Source organism: Neophocaena asiaeorientalis, unplaced genomic scaffold, assembly GCF_003031525.2.
Source record: "Neophocaena asiaeorientalis asiaeorientalis breed wild unplaced genomic scaffold, Neophocaena_asiaeorientalis_V1.1 scaffold102, whole genome shotgun sequence".
Lineage (NCBI taxonomy): Eukaryota > Metazoa > Chordata > Mammalia > Artiodactyla > Phocoenidae > Neophocaena > Neophocaena asiaeorientalis.
In genome coordinates this window covers 2,713,688-2,736,519 of record NW_020175078.1, presented here as the reverse complement: position 1 = coordinate 2,736,519, position 22,832 = coordinate 2,713,688, and the positions used below count along the sequence as shown (strand labels likewise).

The window sequence follows — 22,832 nt, the reverse complement described above, 5'->3', positions numbered from 1 at the left end:
ACTTGTTTCTTTAGCTCAAAATGGATTAAATACCTAAATGTAAGGCCAGAAACTATCAAACTCTTAGAGGAAAACATAGGCAGAGCACTCTATTACATAAATCACAGCAAGGTTCTTTTTGACCCACCTCCCAGAGAAATGGAAAGAAGAACAAAAATAAATGGCACCTAATTTAAGTTCAAAGCTTTTGCACAGCAAAGGAAACCATAAACAAGATGAAAAGACAACCCTCAGAATGGGTAGGGTGGGAGGGATTGAGACGCAAGAGGGAAGAGAGATGGGAACATATGTATATGTATAACTGATTCACTTTGTTATAAAGCAGAAACTAACACACCATGGTAAAGCAATTATACTTCAATAAAATTAAAACAAAACAAAACAAAAAAAGAAAACAGCTGAATAAATGATTTTCTTCAGCTTCTCCAGGGAATCGAGAGGGCTTAGCTGGAGCGTTTGTTGTAAGTAAAGTCAAAGTTGAGTGGAGCCATATTTATAGGATGAGAACACCCCATCAATATCCCTTGACAGGTATCAGTACCCCAGGAGTTCCGGGGCCATCAGGGAGCCAGGCCATTGAGCTGGGACTGAGGCAGGGCTGAGGGGCTTTAGGCAGGAGAGGAAGGGCAGGACCCCGAGCACCTCACACCAGCTGCACTCAGGACGGATCCCCTCCTAAATATATTTTACCCAATGGGCATTTCAAGGCTTCATTTGCTCAAGAGATATGGCTTCTAAATTGCAATTATTGTGGGAAAGATTTGGAGTCGATATAAGTGCCAGAAACTGCTCTTGTCAGGGCACCTGAGCAGTTTACCTTGAGAAAGCTCTTTTACCCCAGGCTTTCATGATTTCATCTAGCAAAGCACAACAATATCAATAATATGCATATGGTTTTGGGAAGATAGTAGGTATTTCAAAAATGACAGCTGTTACTATTATTGCTATATTTATTCTAGGGACACACCATTCTTATTGGTGCCTGAAGCTTTCTTTGTGCACTCAACCCCTGAGCCTTGCTGGATGTACCTCAGCAGTAGCTCTGTCCGTGTTCTCAAGCATGCAGAGGCAGGAAGGATCCCATTTCACATAATCAATTGTGAAGGGCCCCTGGGAACAGCTGTCTGCTCCTAGGTGCTAATCTAGGAGACTAAATTCCCTCAGCATTCACGGGTAATTCATTGCTTGTGCAATGTGTGTTTTTATGTAATTTCCATTTGTTTGTTCTCTTTTTCCTCCCTCCCCTCCCCTACACCTTGGATTACAACCACTGACGCAGCCCTTTTTCTTCCCTTACATTTGTAGAGTGTTATAATGGAAGCCAGTGTGATATACTGGAAAGATCACTGGATTGGGCCTCTGTAAGGTAGTTGTCAGTTCCATTTCTGCTCCAAATGACTGTGTGACTTTGAGCAAGTCCTTGAATTTGTCGGGACTTCATTTTCCTCCTCCAAAACCTGTGGGCTATAAGATTTCCTTCCCATTCCCACAATCTAGCTGGTTAGCAGGCTGTAGATGTGAGTAATCTGAAAAGACCCACTTTGTGTCAAGATGCAATGAAGTATATGAGGTTTGAGATGCCCTTTTAGGATTCAGAATTTTTAGAAACCAGAAATATTGATAAATAGTTTTAAAAAGGTGGTTTTCTGTCTCTGTGGTGTTTGCATTAGCTGATTAGCCATTCAGATATATTTCTAATCTGCTCTGCTGTCAGGCTTCTTTTAATAGATGTTCTAGCCACTGGCAACTAATAATTTATAATCATAAATGATAAGTGACAGAGGTATCTGTCCACAGTGATGAAATAGACTTAGAACATGCTGTTAGGTGTCAAACAAAACACAATCATGCAAAAAGAGCTTGGGATGTTAGCAGCAGTACGTATGCTTACTGGAAGTATAAATATTCAGTCCAGATCCTCTGTGGTTTTCTTGAACTTGGAATCATGAACTGTCTTCAAAAGTATATCTATATACTTATGAAAATAATGTTTGGTAGCTCTTAACTGTTGCTGTTAAATTTTTCTGAATATAATTGTTAGAACTCTTTAGCACACTTATTTTTCAGGCCACAAATATGTATCTTGAAAATAGTTTTAGTATTAATAAGGGATTTTTTTTGATTACTGTAAAAAGGGCAGTGGAATTTTTTAAATGATATTCTTTTTGATGAGATAGTAAATGGGATAGTTTCCTTGATTTCTTTTTCTGATCTTTCATTGTTAGTGTATAGGAATGCAAGAGATTTCTGTTTATTAATTTTGTATTCGGCAACTTTACCAAAGTCATTGATTAGCTCTAGTAGTTTTCTGGTAGCGTCTTTAGGGTTTTCTATGTATGGTATTATATGTCATCTGCAAACAGTGGCAGTTTTACTTCTTCTTTTCCAATTTTTATTCCTTTTATTTCTTTTCCTTCTCTGATTGCCATGGCTAGGACTTTCACAATCATGTTGAATAATAGTGGTGAGAGTGGACATCCTTGTCTTGTTCCTGATCTTAGAGGAAATGCTTTCAGTTTTTCACCATTGAGAATGATGTTTGCTGTTGGTTTGTCGTATATGGCCTTTATTATGTTGAGGTAGGTTCCCTCTATGCCCACTTTCTGGAGAGTTTTCATCATAAATGGGTGTTGAATTTTGTCAAAAGCTTTTTCTGCATCTACTGAGATTATCATATGGTTTTTATTCTTCAATTTGTTAATGTGGTGAATCACATTGGTTGATTTGTGGATGTTGAAAAATCCTTGCATCCCTGGGATAAATCCCACTTGATCATGGTGTATGATCCTTTTAATGTGTTGTTGGATTCGGTTTGCTAGTTTTTTTGTTGGGGATTTTTGCGTCAATGTTCATCAGTGACATTGGCCTGTAATTTTCTTTTTTTGTGATATCTTTGTCTGGTTTTGGTATCAGGGTGATGGTGGCCTCATAGAATGAGCTTGGGAGTGTTCCTTCCTCTGCAATGTTTTGGAAGAGTTTCAGATGGGTAGGTGTTAACTCTTCTCTAAATATTTGATAGAATTCGCCTGTGAAGCCATCTGGTCCTGGGCTTTTGTTTGTTGGAAGATTTTTAATCACAGTTTGAATTTCAGTGCTTGTGATTGGTCTGTTCATATTTTCCATTTCTTCCTGGCTCAGTCTTGGAAGGTTGTACCTTTCTAAGGATTTGTCCATTTCTTATAGATTGTACATTTTATTGGCATATAGTTGCCTGTAGTAGTCTCTTATGATCCTTTGTATTTCTGTGGTGTACATTGTAATGTCTTTTTCAATTCTAATTTTATTGATTTGAGTCCTCTCCCTTTTTTTCTTGATGAGTCTGGCTACAGGATTATCAATTTTATCTTCTCTAAGAGAACCAGCTTTTAGTTTCATTGATCTTTGCTATTTTTTTCTTTGTCTCTGTTTCATTTATTTCTGCTCTTATCTTTATGATTTCTTTCCTTCTACTAACTTTGGGTTTTGTTTGTTCTTTGTTCTCTAGTTGCTTTAGGTATAAGGTTAGGTTGTTTGAGATTTTTCTTGTTTCTTGAGGTAAGATTGTTGCTTAAACTTCCCTCTTAGAATTGCTTTTACTGCATCCCACAGGTTTCAGATCATCATGTTTTCATTGTCATTTGTCTCTAGGTATTTTTTGATTTCCTCTTTGATTTCTTCAGTGATCCGTTGTTTATTTAGTAACATATTGTTAAACCTCCATGTGCTTGTTGTTTTTACAACAGAGGAATTAAAGAAGATGTGGTACATATATACCATGGAATATTACTCAGCCATAAAAAAGAATGAAATAATGCCATTTGCAGCAACATGGATGGACCTAGAGATTGTTATACTGAATGAAGTATCTCAGACAGAGAAAGACAAATATCATATGATATTGCTTATATGTGGAATCTAGAAAACGGGTACAAATGAATTTATCTGCAAAACAGAGATAGACTTCAAAGTTACCAGGGGGGAAGGGGGGAAGAGGGATAAATTGGAAGATTGAGATTAATATATACACACTATTACAGATAAAATACATAACTAATAAGGACCTACCGTATAGCACAGGTAGCTCTACTCAATACTCTGTAATAGCCTATATGGGAAAAGAATCTAAAAAAGAGTGGATACATGTATTTGTATAACTGATTCACTTTGCTGTATGCCTGAAACTAACACAACATTATAAATCAACCATACTCCAATAAAATATTATAAAAAATAAAATAAAGAAGAAATAAATGAAATGCATTAGGGTTTAAATTCCTTCCCATTAAATATTTTTTTCAGTTTCTCCATTTTTTATGTTGTGTGTCTGTTTCTGTCAGAGGCATGACTCACAAATGGATATATCTAATAAGCAGGTTTGCTCTGAGAGGTTAGAAAGTGTTGGGTGGCTTTATACATCCCCTGCTAGTGGACGTTATTAATTATCATGATAGATTTTGAAATGTAGACTCAGGAACTCTCATCTCTTCTGACTTTCACCAGTGTACCTGCCGCCAGTAGTCCCTCTCAACTTCTGGTTTGCTGCTTTCTATCTAATGAGCTCTGGGAAACCAAATTAAGATGGTTAATAATGTGAACAAACTCAGTGTAGCTAGGCCTGAGGGAGTGGCCAGATGTCCTCTTCACGAGCATGTTGCCATTATATTTAGTGCACAGTTCTCATGACGCGTGTTTAACGTCTCATTCAGTTTTATATTCCCAGAGTCTAACACACTACTTATCAACTAGCAGGTAAAGAATAATGGTTGTTTCACTGAATGAATGCTCGCCGGCTGCTTTTGTTTTCATCCCTTGGGTTCTTTGATGTATTTTAGAAAGTGTGATTTCCTAGATAATTGTCCACTATGTAATGGAGATATTACTTTAATTCCTCCATGATCAGTGTGAAAGCTTTTTGAGATGTGAAAATTATGACAGAAATTTCAAGCCATTTCTTGGAGGTGAGTCATCTTACAAGTTGATCAGCGCTGTTTTATGTCACATTTTATAATGCTGAGGCTTCTGAGTGCTTTGGCATAGTAATTATCCACCGGTAATTTGTTTAGGGCTCTAATGCTCGGGTTTGTCATTCATGTCATTCCTCAGTACTCTTGCCCAAGTTAAATATAAAGCAATGTCAGGGTAATAAAAGCTGTGGTTGAAAAAAAATTGAAAATAAAGCAACCATCTCTTCCTATTGCATGAATGGTATTAAATCAGGGTTGCTTCCTCAAACAGTGGCGAGTACTGTGTGAAAGCTCCTGGGAATATGTTTATTCCCCGTTCTCTGGAATACTCTTTTTTCTTTGTGGCAGGCTTCTTACTGATTACTACACCTGAAATTCAGGCATCCAGCGGGCTGCCTTACCTGTGATGATTTAGTTTGGGTGATACATTCATCTAAACTACTCCACTTAAGGATAACTTAATTAAGAGAATACAATTTGCCAGCACTTTTCTGCTTCTAGAGGAATATTACATTAGAGCATTCACCGATTTGCGCTTTCTGCAAAAACACAGGCAAAAAAAGAGGAATCACACGGTTCTAAAGGTGAATGTAACCTGAGAATTCACTGATGCTACCCTTCCGTGTCCAAAATATTTACTAAACCAGAATGTTAACGTGTTAATTAAAACTGATGTGACTTAAAATACTTCACAGTTTATTCCAGAGTGGCTGTGCTTATCTCATAGAAAGGATAGTGAGTTGCAGGTGGATGGTGTTTTTACATAATCTTCGTGCACATAAACAAGTATAAAATTACTATTCCTATTATACCATTGAAATGTTTTCAAGTGTTAATTTAAAGCCCCATTACGTATATAATTAAACTTTTAATCCTTTAATTGTTCTAAATTTTGTTTTTCTTTCTTTTGGTTTTATATTTTTATTTTATATTGGAGTATAGCTAATTTACAATGTTGTGTTAGTTTCAGGTGTACAGCAAAGGGATTCAGTTATACATATACATATATCTATTCTTTTTCAGATTCTTTTCCCATATAGGTTATTACAGAGTATTGAGTAGAGTTCCCTGTGCTATACAGTAGTCCTTGTTGTTTATGTATTTTACATATAGTTGCATATGTTAATCCCAACCTCCTAATTTATTCCTCCCCCTACCCCCCTTACCCCTTTGGTAACCATAAGTTTGTTTTCTAAGTCTGTGAGTCTGTTTGTTTTGTAAGTAAGTTCATTTGTATCATCTTTTAGATTCCACATATAATTGATAACATATGATATTTGTCTTTCTCTGTCTGACTTACTTCACTTAGTATGATAATCTCTAGGTCCATCTGTGTTGCTGCAAATGGCATTATTTCATTCTTTCTTATGGCTGGGGAGTATTCCATTGCATATATGTACCACATCTTCTTTATCCATTCATCTTTTGATGGACATTTAGGCTGTTTCCATGTCTTGGCAATTGTAAACAGTGCTGCAATGAACATTGGGGTGCATGTATCTTTTCGAACTATGGATTTCTCCATATATATGCCCGGCAGTGGGATTGCTGGATCATATATGGTAGCTCTGTTTTTAGTTTTTTAAGGAAACTTCAAACTCAAGATGGATTAAAGACCTAAATGTAAGACTGGATACTATAAAACTCTTAGAGGAAAACATAAGCAGAACACTTTTTAACATAAATCACAGCAATATCTTTTAGGGTCCATCTCCTAGAGTAATGAAAATTTTGTTTTATTTGTATTACTTGAGGCTTATTTCCAATTAAGGAGTATAAAATGACTGCTGTTTACACATAGGTTTCTTATTTGTTTCTTTAGATTATTTATCTCAGATTTATATTCTGAATATAACCATATGTTTTATATATATGTCAAACTTAAAAGTGATATTCTTTTTCTCCATGCAACTGCTCAAAATTTTAATTGGCTCATCTATTTCTGAACTTGGACAAGGGATTTAAGATTTTTCAAACTGCAGGTCACATTTTATTACTTCAATATGCATGTTTTTTGAAATGGCAAAATCTCTCAGGGTTGTGTGATTTTCACTATTGTGTGTGTGTGTGTGTGTGTGTTTAAAGTTCATTTCCAAACACAACTGAATAAATCCTGGAACACATTTTCTCTCCATGCCTGAGAAATGCAAATTGTTATAGGTCAGTTGCTGAGAGGTCTTGTTTGTATCTTGGACGTCTTGTTTGCAATTTGTTTTTCATTCATTCCAAGCATACCCAATTCACTTTATGTTTGCCTGTTATTCACATGTTTTTCAGTGGTCTGCAGAGTTCGCTTTAACATGTTGAAAAACTATTCTCCCTTGACTGTGCCTTCCTAAATGCACTGACTAATGTTTATAAACACACTTGTGTCTTACTATGCAAGAGCTGCTGCCCTAAATTTCTAGGGTCAAGAGGGGGAAATCATGGCGCACACACCACCTTGATGACTTGTTCTACTCATATCCAAAGGAATATTAACAAATAGGAGAGATCATAGCTAAGCGAACAAACGGATCTGCCTTGTGATCGTAGGATCACACATACCAATGCACACCCTAGAAAAGACGTTTTTCAAATGCAGGCCAAGAGCCCATGCTTGGGGTCCCACAGATCTGGAGTCCCATTCTAGCCTAGCATGCACTAGCTGTGTAACCTTAGGTGTGCATTGTAACTTCTGAGTTTCATTTTCCACAGCTGATAAAATGAGCAAACTAGCCCCACCTCATGGGATTGTTTTAAGGAAGGAAGGAAGGAAGGGAGGGAGGCACCTGTGAAATCACCATTGGTGTACTATAAACCAGCTGTCTCTCTGTTTTAAAAGAAAAAAAGCCTTGATGTGACTTGATTTGTAATGTGGTGTAAATACTCCCACCATGGCTGATTTTAAATCATGAATGATTTAACAACCACCTGGTAAAGTTCCTGAATATTTAACAGTCCCCTGGTAGCAGCCAAGCCCAGCACACCACTGCTAGCCTTTAACAAATGGTAGTAATTATTTCTTAATAGTTATATTTTGTCTTCCATTGATCTAGAAAAAAATTTGGCTGTTTGGTGAAATTCTGTATAGATGGAGATATGAAAGCTGAGGGAAGAATAGTAATTTATACAGTTTAAAATATTAATGATTTCAAATAAAAAAGAGCTACCTTAACAATTTTGAAAGTAGGCAAAAAGTTAGAAGAAGAAAACAATATTAATAATAAGAAAATGTGCTAATCAGATGTTTTAAAAGTAAGAATAAGGATCACTTTGTAAGATATTCTAGATTGATTAATGTTAGCTTCTCAAGATTGGTTAGAAGGGGCTCCACATTCTTGGTCTTATATTCTTTAATTTACATGAACAAATCCTAAGTAGAGAGTTGCGTGTATTTGGTACCTAAACAGAGAGAAACTGACAGCCTATATTTTAAAACCCAGTACTTTACAAAAAAGCTTTGTTTTCATTTTAACCAATAACTGTTTTATATCATTCAAGACTGATTTTATTTAATCTTTTTAATTGAAGTATATTTGATTTACAGTGTGTTAGTTTCAGGTATACAGCAAAGTGGTTCAGTTATATATATATTTTATATATATATATATAATATATATATAAACTGAATATATATTCTTTATATACATATTCTTTTTCAGATTCTTTTCCCTTATAGATTATTATAAAATATTGACCACAGTGCCCCGTGCTGTACAGTCAGTCCTTATTGGTCCTTATTGGTTATCTATTTTGTATATAGTAGTGTGTATATATTATTCCCAAATTCCTAGATAAGTCAAGACTGATTTTAGATTTTTAAAGTTTGCTGCAACCATGTATTTTTTGAAATAGTCCTTTGCTGAGTAACCTGGTTTTGTTTTTGGTAATAATAAACATTTTCATGCGTGGTCTGAGATTCGGATAAGGAATGGCATACTGGACCTGAAACTGCTCCAGAACATCTAGACATGTGGAGCCTGCAAATAGCTGTCATGTAACAGTGAACTCATTTTTCAGAGTACTAAACTGTGGGTGATTGAAGAGGAAATCATCAGAATTAAGGATGGTTGATTGAATCATCCTGTGCTGAAAGCCGCACTTTCCATGTGCACTTACTGTACCCTGAGCAGGCAGTGCTGGGATAACTCACCTAGGGAAGAGTGTGGGCAAACCCAAGGGTATTTTGGTGACTATAGGCTGACTTAATCCAGTAAAACTCCTCTGTCCATTTCATCAAGAGGAGACTCTAGCGTGGGCTCACTAAAAGGAGACAGAAATCATCGGCCCTGTACCTAACATGGTATTACCTAGAAGAGCAGGTTTGCACACCCAGAACAGGGCTGGGAGGAAGAACCAGGAGGACTGTGTACATTAGAACCCCAAAACTGTTGTCCTGCTAAAGTGAGAGATCCTCATTTCCGCATGTGGCCCCAAGTGCAAATACTTGCTTCTCTGGGGAGGCACGTCTCTTCCTAAATGCACGTGCCTGTGTACACATTTATTGCTCCTAGAAATGTACTGGATGTGCATGAAAATACAGTCCAGGAAGTAATTAAGTAGCATTTGGGGTTTGATCAGATTTGGGGAAGGAAAGAAAGACTGCACCTTCTTTCTCCCGCCTGTGTAAATTAAAATGTTTCTCGGGGTGTGAAATGCCTTTATGATGATCACAAACCTAGTAAAGGGTTAAACGTAACATGGTTAAGCTGATACACTTTTTTCAGGCTCATATTACATTTTTAAGTAAAGCAAAAGGGAGGAAACTTTTTTTTTTCCCATTGACACAAAATGTGATTACTTGCTGTCCTCGTGGAAAGATAGATGCTCAGCCTTCTGGATGAGGCCAGCTGGTATGTCTATAGATTAGATGCAAAAAATAAATAAATAAATCAGTGGGTAGCTCTTTCATATGTCCATCTTTTGAACCCTCTCTCACAAAACTAATTCATTAATGAAAAGATTTGGCATATTACAAGGTAACATTGGAAGCTTTACCCAACAGGTATATTTCAAGGATTGTCGGGGCAGAATTTCCAGAGACAGTTCAGTACTGCTGCTTCTTTTATTAACTTACCTTCCCCCACACCCTGCCCCTCTGTATCAGATTTTTCTTTTTCACACAATTCACTCTGCAAGCAAAAACCAGAGCTGAGGAGAGCTATTTAGAAAATGAAAATATATTTAGGATGCTTTGCAAGCTATTTTTTAAAAATGTATTTCTCTTCTGAGCTACTTAAGGTGTGAGCTGAAGGACTGGAAACATGAAAAATCCTAGTTTATTAAAATCCTGGATTTAGGGCTTTTCTTTTAGATGAAACTCTGCCTAACGAGAAAGTATTAATATTGAGTTAGGTATATAGGCTTTGGAACATAATAATTATAACGAGACCAATCATTTATTAAACGTGTATTGTCTGCTTCCCATCACATTATGTCACTGATCCTCAGAACATCTTTATAAGTCAGTGCTTTTATTATCTTCTCCCTTATGTAGGAAACTAAGGCTTAGAAAGTTGAAGTAATTCATCCAAGTTGATACTGCTGTAAGAGATGGATTGGGGATTTCAAGAAAGACCAACTGGTATAGAATCCACATTTTTAGCCACTCAATTATATTTTTCATCGTAATTCATAATTTCACACTGGTTGTGTCAGGAGGTGTGCAGATTGACCCGTTTTTGTGTGGATGGTGGTGTGGAATCTTGGAGTAACTAACACCCTTGTCTTTCTGCCTACAGGCCCCTGGGGAAGGTGTACAGGAGACTGTGGGCCAGGAGGATTCCAGAGTCGTGCTCTTTGGTGTTTCCATTTTGAAGGGTGGACGAGTCACCTGTCTAACTGTGATGAGAACAATAGGCCTCCGAAGGAAAGAAGCTGCTTCCGAGTCTGTGACTGGCACAGAAACCTCTTCCAGTGGGAGGTTTCTGACTGGCACCACTGTGTGCTTGTTCCTCCCGCCCTGGGGCAAGCCAGACCTCGGGCTACAGAGTGCGTGACAGCCCAGCATGGGCTGCAGCACCGGACGGTGCGTTGTGTTCAGAAGCTGAACAGAACCGTGGCTGTGAATGAGATATGTGAACACTTTGCCCCTCAGCCCCCCACAGAACAAGCTTGTCTCATCCCTTGCCCACGGGATTGTGTGGTCTCTGAGTTCTCACAGTGGTCCAGGTGTAGCAAGGGATGTGGGAAGCAGTTACAGTATAGAACTCGCTCAACCATTGCCCCCCCTCTCTATGGAGGGTTGCAGTGTCCCAACCTGACTGAGTCAAGAGCCTGTGATGCTCCCATTTCCTGTCCTCTTGGGGCAGAGGAATATATGTTTAGCCTTAAAGTTGGACCGTGGAGTAAATGCCGACTGCCTCTTCTCAAAGAACTTAACCTAAGTGGAAGAACCATTCTGGATTTTAGCTCTGATTCGAAGGAGCTGGTCACCTTTAGACATCAAAGTTACAAGGCACATCACCATTCCAAGTCCCACGACATAGAGATAGGTTACCAAACCCGCCAGGTTTGGTGTACAAGAAGTGACGGAAAAAATGCTACATTAAGGTAGGAGGCCTTCAGTGTTTATATCTTTGATTCACTTAAATATTTTACAGTGTAATTTTATAAGATTTCTTTATGATTTTCTACAGCAGGAAAATTTTAATCAGGTTTGCGATTTGAGCTTTTAAAAGTCTCATTTGAGAAGTTTTCAATTTCAAGTATAAGTATTTTAGAGTCTAGGCCAGCAGTGCTCTGAACTCTGGGGTAATTAGTGTAGTAGTGCAACCATATAGGATAAGTCATCTATTGTCACATATCTATTCTATCAGTATGTCACTTAAAAAAATAGATCTTGTGCCATAACCATCCATCGACAAATGAATTGATAGAGGAGGTGTGGTATGTATATATATAATGGAATATAGCTCAGCCATAAAAAAGAATGAAATTCTGCCCTTTGTAGCAACGTGGATGGATTCAGAGGGCATTATGCTAAATGAGATAAGTCAGACAAAAATAAATACCATATGGTAGCACTTATATGTGGAATGTAAAAAATACAACAAACTAGTGAATAAAACAAAAAAGAAGCAGACACCTACATATGGAAGGCAAACTAGTGGTTACCAGGGGGAGAGAAGGAAGGGGTAGGGGCAATATAGGGGTAGGGGAAAAACGGGGTTATTATGGGATTGTATGAAACCATATGTGTAAAATTTTTGAAAATTATAAAGCACTATAGAATTTAAAGAATCTTTCCTTCCATAAAAAAATTGGTCTTTTGTTACTACAGTAATAAAAGACTAAACAATTTATTATAATGATAAAAATTCAAGTTCACTCTCAAATTTGGGATATAAATTATGTAAATATTTATTGTTCTTCATGTTTACGTTTTTTAAAATTGTTTTTGGTTTGTTTACTTTGTTTCAATGATTAAGCAGGTTCTTTTACATCTGAACTGTAGATATTTTATAGTAGTGATAATACCAATAAGTTAATCCAAGAATGTTTTCTTTGGCATTGATTTGATTAAAAATATTAACTTGCACAGCAATAATTAGAATTACAAACCTATAGAGGGAATGGACTAAAACTTTTAAAAACAATAGTTTAGGGCTTCCCTGGTGGCGCACTGGTTGAGAGTCCGCCTGCCGATGCAGGGGACACGGGTTCGTGCCCCGGTCCGGGAGGATCCCACATGACGCAGAGCGGCTGGGCCCATGAGCCATGGCCGCTGAGCCTGCGCGTCCGGAGCCTGTGCTCCGCAGCAGGAGAGGCCACAACAGTGAGAGGCCCATGTACCGCAAACCCCACCCCCCAAAAAAAAAACAATAGTTTAGGCTTCAAAATTATTTGTAATTGTTTTACTTTACATGGTCTTATCTTGATGTAAATCATAGAAATATGTTAAAAGTAGTATCTGTTTACTTTTCTCCTGAAAGGTCTTAAATGAAATCACTGATATATTACCAAGTTTCTTCCAAATTAAGATGCCTTTCAGTAGTACTGGAATTACCAAACAATGAAATACTCATTGCTAGAATTGATCATTAGCATCAGTTACTGTTTTCTTAGGATCCACAGCTGGCTCAAAGACTACCTCTGCTATTTCAGAGCAAAGTAATGTGATGATTGTATTTTTGTTTTTTTTTCCCATTCGACTTTACAAATGAGCATGTTTTATCTTTGATGCTTCTTTCTGATTTATGTGATGTAACTTGGCAAGTCCATTGAAGAGTGATTTTCTGCCTTTCATTGACTGCCTCTGTGAAGCCAAAAAGATTAAGCAGATGATTTGGGTGATTATTGTTTGAATACATATGTGTGATTCTGTACAAACATTGTTTCGTAATATCCTATATTGGATATTACACAGAATGTTTTCAGTCTACAGTTTACTTGTTTTCTTTACCATGTTCTACTTTTTATCAACAAATTAATAGACTTTACTTTTTAAAGTGATTTTAGGTTTACAGAAAAATTGAACAGCAGATCTAGAGCTCCCATGTATCTCCTCATCACTCCCTCTCCACACATACACAGTTTCATACACACATCTTGCATTAGTACAAGTTGTGTAATACATTTGATACAATGGATGAGCCAATACTGATACATTACTGTAGCCCATAGTTTACATTAGAGTTCATATTTTGTGTTGTACCTTCAGTGGCTTTGGACAAATGTATAATGGCATGTATCCACCTGTACTATATCATACACAATAGTTTCACTGCCCTAAGAATCTCTTGTACTGCCTCTACTGATCCCAACTTTCCTCTCCCCAAACCCCTGGAAACCAATGATCATTTTACTGTCACTTCCAAGTTTCGGCAGTTATAAATAAAGATGCTGTAAACATTCAGGTGCAGATTTTATGTGAATGTAATTTTCAACTGATTTGCCTAAATACCAGTGGGCACTATTCCTGGATATTATGATAAATTTGTGTTCACTTTTGTAAGAAATTCCAAAGTCTCTTCAAAGTGGCTTTATCATGGGAATTCCTTTTGCTTCACCCCCTGGCCAACATTTGGTGTTATCAGTGTTTTGGATTTTAGCTATTTTAAGAGGTGTGTAGTAGTACCTTGTTTTAATTTGCAGTTCCTTAATAACATATGTTGTTTAGCATCTTTTCATATGCTTATTTTCCATCTTTCTCTTCCTTGGTGGGTTGTCTGTTCAGATCTTTTGTCTATTTAAAAAAATTTTTTTTATTATTGAATTTAGTGTTCTTTATATATTTTGGATACCAGTCCTTAATCAGATATGTATATCAAAAATATTTTCTTCTAGTCTTTAACCTGTCTTTTCATTCTCTTAACAGTGTCTTTTACAGAGAAGTAGTTTTTTAACTACTAGAGCTAATCAATGAATTTGGTAAGGTAGCAGGATACAAAATTAATGCACAGAAATCTCTTGCATTCCCATACACTAATGATGAAAAATCTGAAAGTGAAATTAAGAAAACACTCCCATTTACCATTGCAACAAAAAGAATAAAATATCTAGGAATAAACCTACCGAAGGAGACAAAAGACCTGTCTGCAGAAAATTATAAGACACTGATGAGGGCTTCCCTGGTGGCGCAGTGGTTAAGAACCCGCCTGCCAATGCAGGGGACACGGGTTTACATATATACACTACCAAATGTGAAATAGATAGCTAGTGGGAAGCAGCCGCATAGCACAGGAGTTCAGCTCGGTGCTTTGTGACCACCTACAGGGGTGGGATAGGGCGGGTGGGAGGGAGGGAGATGCAGGAGGGAAGAGATATGGGGACATATGTATATGTATACCTGATTTACTTTGTTATAAAGCAGAAACTAACACACCATTGTAAAGCAATTATACTCTCATATAGATGTTAAAAAAAAAGAAGTTTTTTATCTTAATGAATTCCAGTTTGTCAATATTTCCTCCATGGATCATTCTTTGGTGTTATATCGGAAAAAACATTACCAAACCCAAGGTCAAGCAGATTTTCTCCTATGTTATCTTCCAGAAGTTTTAGTTTTGCGTTTTACATTTAGGTCTGTTATCCATTTTGAGTTAATTTTTGTGAAAATCTTGTGGTCTGTGTCTGGATTCATTTTTCTACATGTGAATGTCCATTTGTTCTAGCACTGTTTGTTAAAAAGACTATCTTTTCTATATCGAATCGCCTTTGCTTCTTTGTTGAACATCAGTTGACTGTATTTGTGTGGATCTGCTTCTGGGCCCTGTATCTTTATTCCATTCTTCTATTTATCGATTCTTTGCCAATAACACACTGTCTTAAATACTGAAGCTTTATAGTAAGTCTTGAAGTTGAGTGGTGTCAGTCCTCTGAATTCCTTTGTATTTAATATTGTCTTGAGTCTTCTGGAGCTTTTGCCTTTCTATATAAACTTTAGAATCAGTTTGTGGATATTTATAGAATAATTTGCCAGGATTTTGACTGGAAATGCTTATAATGTATAAACAATTTGGGAAGAACTAACATCTTGATGATATTGAGTCTTTCTATTCAGGTACATGGAATATTTCTCCATATATTTAAAACTTCTTTGATTTCTTTCATCAGAGTTTTGTACTTTTTCTCATATTGGTCTTGTATATATTTTGTTAGACTGACACTTAAGGATTTTACATATTATTGGTGCTAATATAAATGTATTGTGTTTTTATTTTCAAATTCTAATTATTCATTGTTGTTATACAAGAAAGCAGTTGAGTTTTGTATATTAATCTTGTATCCTATAACCTTGTTATAATTTCTTATTTGTTCCAGGAGGGTTTTTTTTTTTCTTTTCGGTTATTATTGCTCTTGTTGATTCTTTGGAATTATCTATGTTGACAAGCGTATAATTTGCAAAAAAGGCAGTTTTATATCTTCCTTTCCAGTAAGTACACCTTTTATTTCCTTTTCTTGCCTTATTGCATTATCTAGGACTTCCAGTATGCTGTCCAGTAGGAGTAGTGAGAAGGAACATTCTTGCCTTACTCCTGATCTTAGCAGGACAGCATCTGGTTTCTCACCATTAAGTATGATGCTAACTGTAGGTTTTTGTAGATATTCTTTATCAAGTTGAAGAAGTCCTCCTCTATTCCCAGTTTGCTGAGAATTTTTATCATCATAGGTGTTGGTTTTTGTCAAGTGCTTTTTCTGCATATATAGGTATTATATTATTGTTTTTACTTAGTCTGTTAATAGGCTAGATTACATTAATTGATTGTCAAATGTTGAACCCTCTTTGCGTACCTGGAATAAATTATACTTGGCTATATAATATGTATAGCCAAGTATACTGTGGGATATTATTTGCTAATATTTTTATACATTGTTGGATATTATTTGCTAATAGTTTCTTGAGAATTTTTGCGTACATATTCATGAGAGATATTGGACTTAGTCTTCTTTTTTCATAAAGTCTTTGTCTAGGTTTAGTGTTAGGATAATGCTGGCCTCATATAATGAGTTGGGAAATATGTCCTCTGCTTTGATTTTTAGAAATAAATTGTCAAGAATTGATATTATTTTTTCCTTGAATTTTTGGTAGAATGAAACCCATCTGGGCCTGATGTTTTCTGCTTTGGTACGTTATTAATTATTGATTAAATGTCTTTAATAGATAATAGATCTATTCAGATTATAGATTTCTTCTTGGGTGAGTTTTAGGAGACTGTGTCTTTTAAGGACTTGGTCCATTCATCTAAGTTAACAAATTTGTGGGTATAGGCTTGTTTATAATATTATTTTATTATCCTTGGGGTCCATGGGGATCATTAGTGGTAGTGATGACTTCTCTTTCATTACTGATATTAGTGCTTTGTTTTCTCCCTCTCTCCCTCTATCTCTCTCTCTATATATATCTATATCTATACCTATATCTATATCTATATATATCTTTTTCTCTCTCCCACTCTCTCTCCTCCTTCTCCCCCATCCCTCCTTTTCCTTAGTTAACCTGTCTAAAGGTTTATCTATTTTATTGAACTTTTCAAAGAACCAGCTTTTGGTTTCTATTGATTTTCTGTTTCTAATATTATTGCTTTCAAGTCTAATTTTCATTATTTTCATTGGGCTTACTTTGGATTTAATTTGATCTTCTTCTAGTATTCTATGGTGGAAGTTTAGGTTACTGATGTTAGATAATTCTTCTTTTCGAATTTGTGAATTCAGTGCCATAAACTTCCCTCTAAGCACTGCTTTTACTGAATCCCACAAATTTTAATAAGTTACATTTTCATTCTGATTTATTCAAAGTGTTTAATTTCTCTTGAGATTTCTTCTTTGCCTATGTATTATTTAGAAATGTTCTATTTAATCCTCTAGTATTTGGGGGTTCCCCAGCCATCTTTCTGTTTTTGACTTGTAATTTAATTCCATTGTGTCTTGAGAGCATATTTTGTATAATTTCTATTCTTTTAGGTTTGTTAAGGTGTGTTTTACAGCCCAGAAATGTGGTCTATCTTGGTGAATGTTCTGTATAATTTTGAGAAGAATGTGTATTCTGCCATTGTTGGATGAAGTATTCTATAAATGTCAATGATATTCAGTTGATTGGTGGTGCTGTTCAGTTCAACTATGTTCTTACTGACTTTCTGCCTACTGTATATGTCCATTACTGATAGAGGGGTGTTGAAGTCTCCAACTATAATAGCAGATTCATCTATTCTTTTTTTGCAGTTCTGTCAGTTTTTGCCTCACATGTTTTGATGCAGTATTGATAGGTGCATGCATATCAAGGATTGCTATGTCTTCCTGGAAAATTGACCCCTTTATGGTTATGTAATGCCTGTCTTTATTCCTGATAATTTTCCTTGCTCTTACATCTGCTTTGTCTGGAATTAATATAACTATTACAGGGTCCTTTGATTACTGATAATATGATGTATTCTTCTCTATGCCTTTGCATTTAATCTGTCTGCATCTTTATACTTAAAGTAAGTTTCTTATAGATAACAGTTGGATTGTGTTTATTTATCCACCCTGACAGTCTGACAGTCTCAGTCCTTTAATTGCTATATTTATATCATTGACATTTAAAATGATTATTGCGGTATTTGGATTAATATCTATCATATTTATTATTTTTTTGTTCACTGCCCTTGTTCTTTGTTCCACTTTTTTATTTCCTCTGTTTTTCCATTTCTCTAATTTTAATTAATCATTTCATATTATGCCATTTCTCTCCTCTTTTAGCATAACAGTTATGTTTTTTTTTTTTTACCGTTCTCAGTGGTTGCCCTAGAGTCTGCAATGTAAATTTACAACTAATCCAAGTGACTTTCAGATAACACTATACCACGTCACACATAGTGCAAGTACCTTATAAATAAGAGTATTCCCCATCCCTTTTTCCCATCCCTTAAGACACTGTTGTCATTAATTTCACTTACCCATAACCTATAACCACCAAATACATTGTTATTATAATTTTGAACAAATTATCTATTAATTATGAATAAGAAAAATAAAATATTTTATTTTACCTTCATGTATTCCTTTTCAAACAGTCCTTCTTTATGTAGATCCAAGTTTCTGAGTGTCAACACAAATAATCAGTAAACAATCTATAATAAGGAACAGAAGAGAGTTTTATTCAAGCCAAGCTGAGGACTATAGCCCGGGAGACACATATTCAAGAAGTACTTGAATGGAGTAAATGGAAAATGGAGGTAAAACCATAAAGTTACATAGTTGTTTGTCAAGAATTAGGATTGGAGCTGTCAAGAACTAAGAGTGCTTGATAAGCAAGGGTTATTTGGGGTCCAAAAATGGTTACATATTTTACAGGGGGAGACTTTGAGACCATAAGGGTGCAGCTGGCAGCTGCTAGCAGATGTTGTTTTGAAAATGGTGGGTGGTGTCCTTGAGTTTGATACACTTCAGAAAATTCAGGTTCTCAGTGATGCAGGAACGTGTCTGAAACCATATCCGTAATAGCCACCTGGATCCATTTTGGATGCCTGAACAATAGTTACTCCATTTTTATTTTTAAATGATCTTAAATATGTCATCATGAGCTATATTATTTTCTTTTCTCTGAAGAGCTTCTTTTAAAATTTCTTGCAAGGCAGGTCTCTTGGTGACAAATTCCCTCAGTTTTTGTTTCAGAAAGTCTTTTTTTTTTTTTTTTACATTTTATTGGAGTATAATTGCCTTACAATGGTGTGTTAGTTTCTGCTTTATAAAAAAGTGAATCAGTTATACATATACATATGTTCCCATATCTCTTCCCTCTTGCATCTCCGTCCCTCCCACCCTCCCTATCCCATCACTCTAGGTGATCACAAATCACCGAGCTGATCTACCTGTGCTATGCGGCTGCTTCCCACTAGCTATCTACCTTACGTTTGGTAGTGTATATATGTCCATGCCACTCTCTCGCTTTGTCCCAGCTTACCCTTCCCCCTCCCCACATCCTCAAGTCCATTCTCTAGTAGGTCTGTGTCTTTATTCGTGTCTTACACCTAGGTTCTTCATGACTTTTTTTCCCTTAAATTCCATATATATGTGTTAGCATACGGTATTTGCCTTTCTCTTTCTGACTTACTTCACTCTGTATGACAGACTCTAGCTCCATCCACCTCATTACGAATAGCTCAATTTCTTTTCTTTTTATGGCTGAGTAATACTCCATTGTATAAATGTGCCACATCTTCTTTATCCATTCATCCAATGATGGACACTTAGGTTCTTTCCTTCTCCGGACTACTGTAAATAGAGCTGCAATGAACATTTTGGTACATGACTCTTTTAGAATTATGGGTTTACTAAGGGTATATGCCCAGTAGTGGGATTGCTGGGTCCTATGGTAGTTCTATTGGTAGCTTTTTAAGGAACTTCCATACTGTTCTCCATAGTGGCTGTAAAAATTCACATTCCCACCAGCAGTGCAAGAGTGTTCCCTTTTCTCCACACCCTCTCCAGCATTTATTGTTCGTAGATTTTTTGATGATGGCCATTCTGACTGGTGAGAGATGATATCTCATTGTAGTTTTGATTTGCATTTCTCTAATGATTAATGATGTTGAGTCATTTAATCCATTTACATTTAAGGTAATTATCAATATGTATGTTCTTTTTCCCATTTTCTTAATTGTTTTGGGTTTGTTATTGTAGGTCTTTTCCTTCTCTTGTGTTTCTTGCCTAGAGAAGTTCCTTTAGTATTTGTTGTAAAGCTGGTTTGGTGGTGCTGAACTCTCTCAGCTTTTGCTTGTCTGTAAAGGTTTTAATTTCTCCATCAAATCTGAGTGAGAACCTTGCTGGGTAGGGTAATCTTGGTTGCAGGTTCTTCTCCTTCATCACGTTAAATATGTCCTACCACTCCCTTCTGGCCTGCATAGTTTCTGCTGAAAGATCAGCTGTTAACCTTATGGGGATTCCCTTGTGTGTTATTTGTTGTTTTTCCCTTGCTGCTTTTAATATGTTTTCTTTGTATTAAATTTTTGACAGTTTGATTAATATGTGTCTTGGCATATTTCTCTTGGATTTATCCTGTATGTGACTCTCTGTGCTTCCTGGACTCGATTAATATTTCCTTTCCCATATTAGGGCAGTTTTCAACTATAATCTCTTCAGATATTTTCTCAGTCCCTTTCCTTCTCTCTTCTTCTTCTGGATCCCCTATACTTCAAATGTTGCTGCGTTTAATGTTGTCCCAGAGGTCTCTGAGACTGTCCTCAGTTCTTTTCTTTCTTTTTTCTTTATTCTGCTCTGCAGTAGTCATTTCCACTATTTTATCTTCCCGGTCACTTATCCGTTCTTCTGCCTCAGTTATTCTGCTATTGATCCCATCTAGATTATTTTTAATTTCATTTATTGTGTTGTTTGTTCATTGTTGCTTGTTTCATCTTTAGTTCTTCTAGGTCCTTGTTAAATGTTTCTTGCATTTTGTCCATTCTTTTTCCAAGATTTTGGATCTTTACTATCATTATTCTGAATTCTTTTTCAGGTAGACTGCCTATTTCCTCTTCATTTGTTAGGTCTGGTGGGTTTTTATCTTGCTCCTTCATCTGCTGTGTGTTTTTCTGTCTTCTCATTTTGCTTATCTTACTGTGTTTGGGGTCTCCTTTTTGCAGGCTGCAGGTTCGTAGTTCTCGTTGTTTTTGATGTCTGTCCCCAGTGGCTAAGGTTGGTTCAGTGGGTTGTGTAGGCTTCCTGGTGGAGGGGACTAGTGCCTGTGTTATGGTGGATGAGGCTGGATCTTGTCTCTAGTGGGCAGGTTCACATCTGGTGGTGTGTTTTGGGGTGTCTGTGCACTTATGATTTTAGGCAGCCTCTCTGCTAATGGGTGTGGTTGTGTTCCTGTCTTGCTAGTTGTTTGGCATAGGATGTTCAGCACTGTAGCTTGCTGGTCGTTGAGTGAAGCTGGGTGCTGGTGTTGAGAAGGAGATCTTTGGGAGATTTTCGCTGTTTGATATTATGTGGAGCTGCGAGGTCACTTGTGGACCAGCGTCCTGAAGTTGGCTCTCCCACCTCAGTGGCATAGCCCTGACTCCTGGCTGCAGCACTAAGAGCCTTTCATCCACTCCGCTCAGAATAAAAGGGAGAACAAGAAGAAAGAAAGAAAGAGAGAGAGAGACAGACAGACAGACAGACAGACGGAGGGAGGGAGGAAGGAAGGAAAGAAAGAAAGAAAAGAAAATAAAGTAAGATACAATAAAATAAAGTTATTAAAATAAAAAATAATTATTAAGAAAAAAAAAATTTTTTTAATGGACAGATAGAACCCTAGGGCAAATGGTGGAAGGAAAGCTATACAGACAAAATCTCATACAGAAGCATACACATACACACTCACAAAAAGAAGAAAAGGGGAAAAAATAATAAATCTTGCTCTCAAAGTCCACCTCCTCAGTTTGAGATGATTTGTTGTCTATTCTTGTATTCCACAGATGCAGGGTACATCAAGTTGTTTGTGGAGCTTTAATCCGCTGCTCCTGAGGCTGCTGGGAGGGATTTCCCTTTCTCTTCTTTGTTCACAAAGCTCCCGGGGCTCAGCTTTGGTTTTGGCCTCACCTCTGCGTGTAGGTCCCCGGAGGGCGTCTGTTGTTTGCTCAGACAGGACGGGATTAAAGGAGCAGCTGCTTCGGGGACTCTGGCTCACTCAGGCCGGGGGGAGGGAGGGGTACGGAGTGCGGGGCAACCCTGCGGCGGCAGAGGCCGGCATGACGTTGCACCAGCGTGAGGCGCGCCGTGTGTTCTCCCGGAGGAGTTGTCCCTGGATCCGAGGACCCTGGCAGTGGCGGGCTGCACAGGCTCCCCGGAAGGGGGTGTGGATAGTGACCTGTGCTCGCACACAGGCTTCTTGGTGGCGGCAGCAGCAGCCTTAGCGTTTCATGCCTGTCCCTGGGGTCCGCGCTCGCGCCCATCTCTGGAGCTCCTTAAAGCAGCGCTCTTAATCCCCTCTCCTCGCGCACCAGGAAACAAAGAGGGAAGAAAATATCTCTTGCCTCTTCGGCAGGTGCAGACTTTTCCCCAGACTCCCTCCCGGCTAACTGTGGTGCACTAACCCCCTGCAGGCTGTGTTACGCCGCCAACCCCAGTCCTCTCCCTGCGCTCCTACTGAAGCCCAAGCCTCAGCTCCCACCCCGCCCGAGCCGGCAGGTGAGCAGACAAGTCTCTCGGACTGGGGAGTGCTGGTCGGCACCGATCCTCTGTGCGGGAATCTCTCCGCTTTGCCCTCCGCACTCTTGTGGCTGCGCTCTCCTCCGCGGCCCTGAAGCTCCCCCCCTCCGCCACCCGCAGTCTCCGCCCGCGAAGGGGCTTCCTAGTGTGTGGAAACCTTTCCTCCTTCACAGCTCCCTCCCACTGGTGCAGGTCCCGTCCCTATTCTTTTGTCTCTGTTTATTCTTTTTTCTTTTGCCCTACCCAGGTACGTGGGGAGTTTTTTTGCCTTTTGGGAGGTCTGAGGTCTTCTGCCAG

The 22,832-nt window shown here is 37.6% G+C and overlaps 1 protein-coding gene across 1 annotated transcript in view; it reads left to right on the top strand.

The window, feature by feature from the left end:
* The window catches only part of THSD7B (thrombospondin type 1 domain containing 7B), a 1,119,563-nt gene that overhangs the window by 532,042 nt on the left and 564,689 nt on the right, over positions 1–22,832 (top strand). Inside the window, exon 6 of the mRNA XM_024764108.1 lies at positions 10,667–11,477. Within this exon, the coding sequence (XP_024619876.1) occupies positions 10,667–11,477 (811 nt within the window). The remainder of the gene's footprint in view (positions 1–10,666; positions 11,478–22,832) is intronic.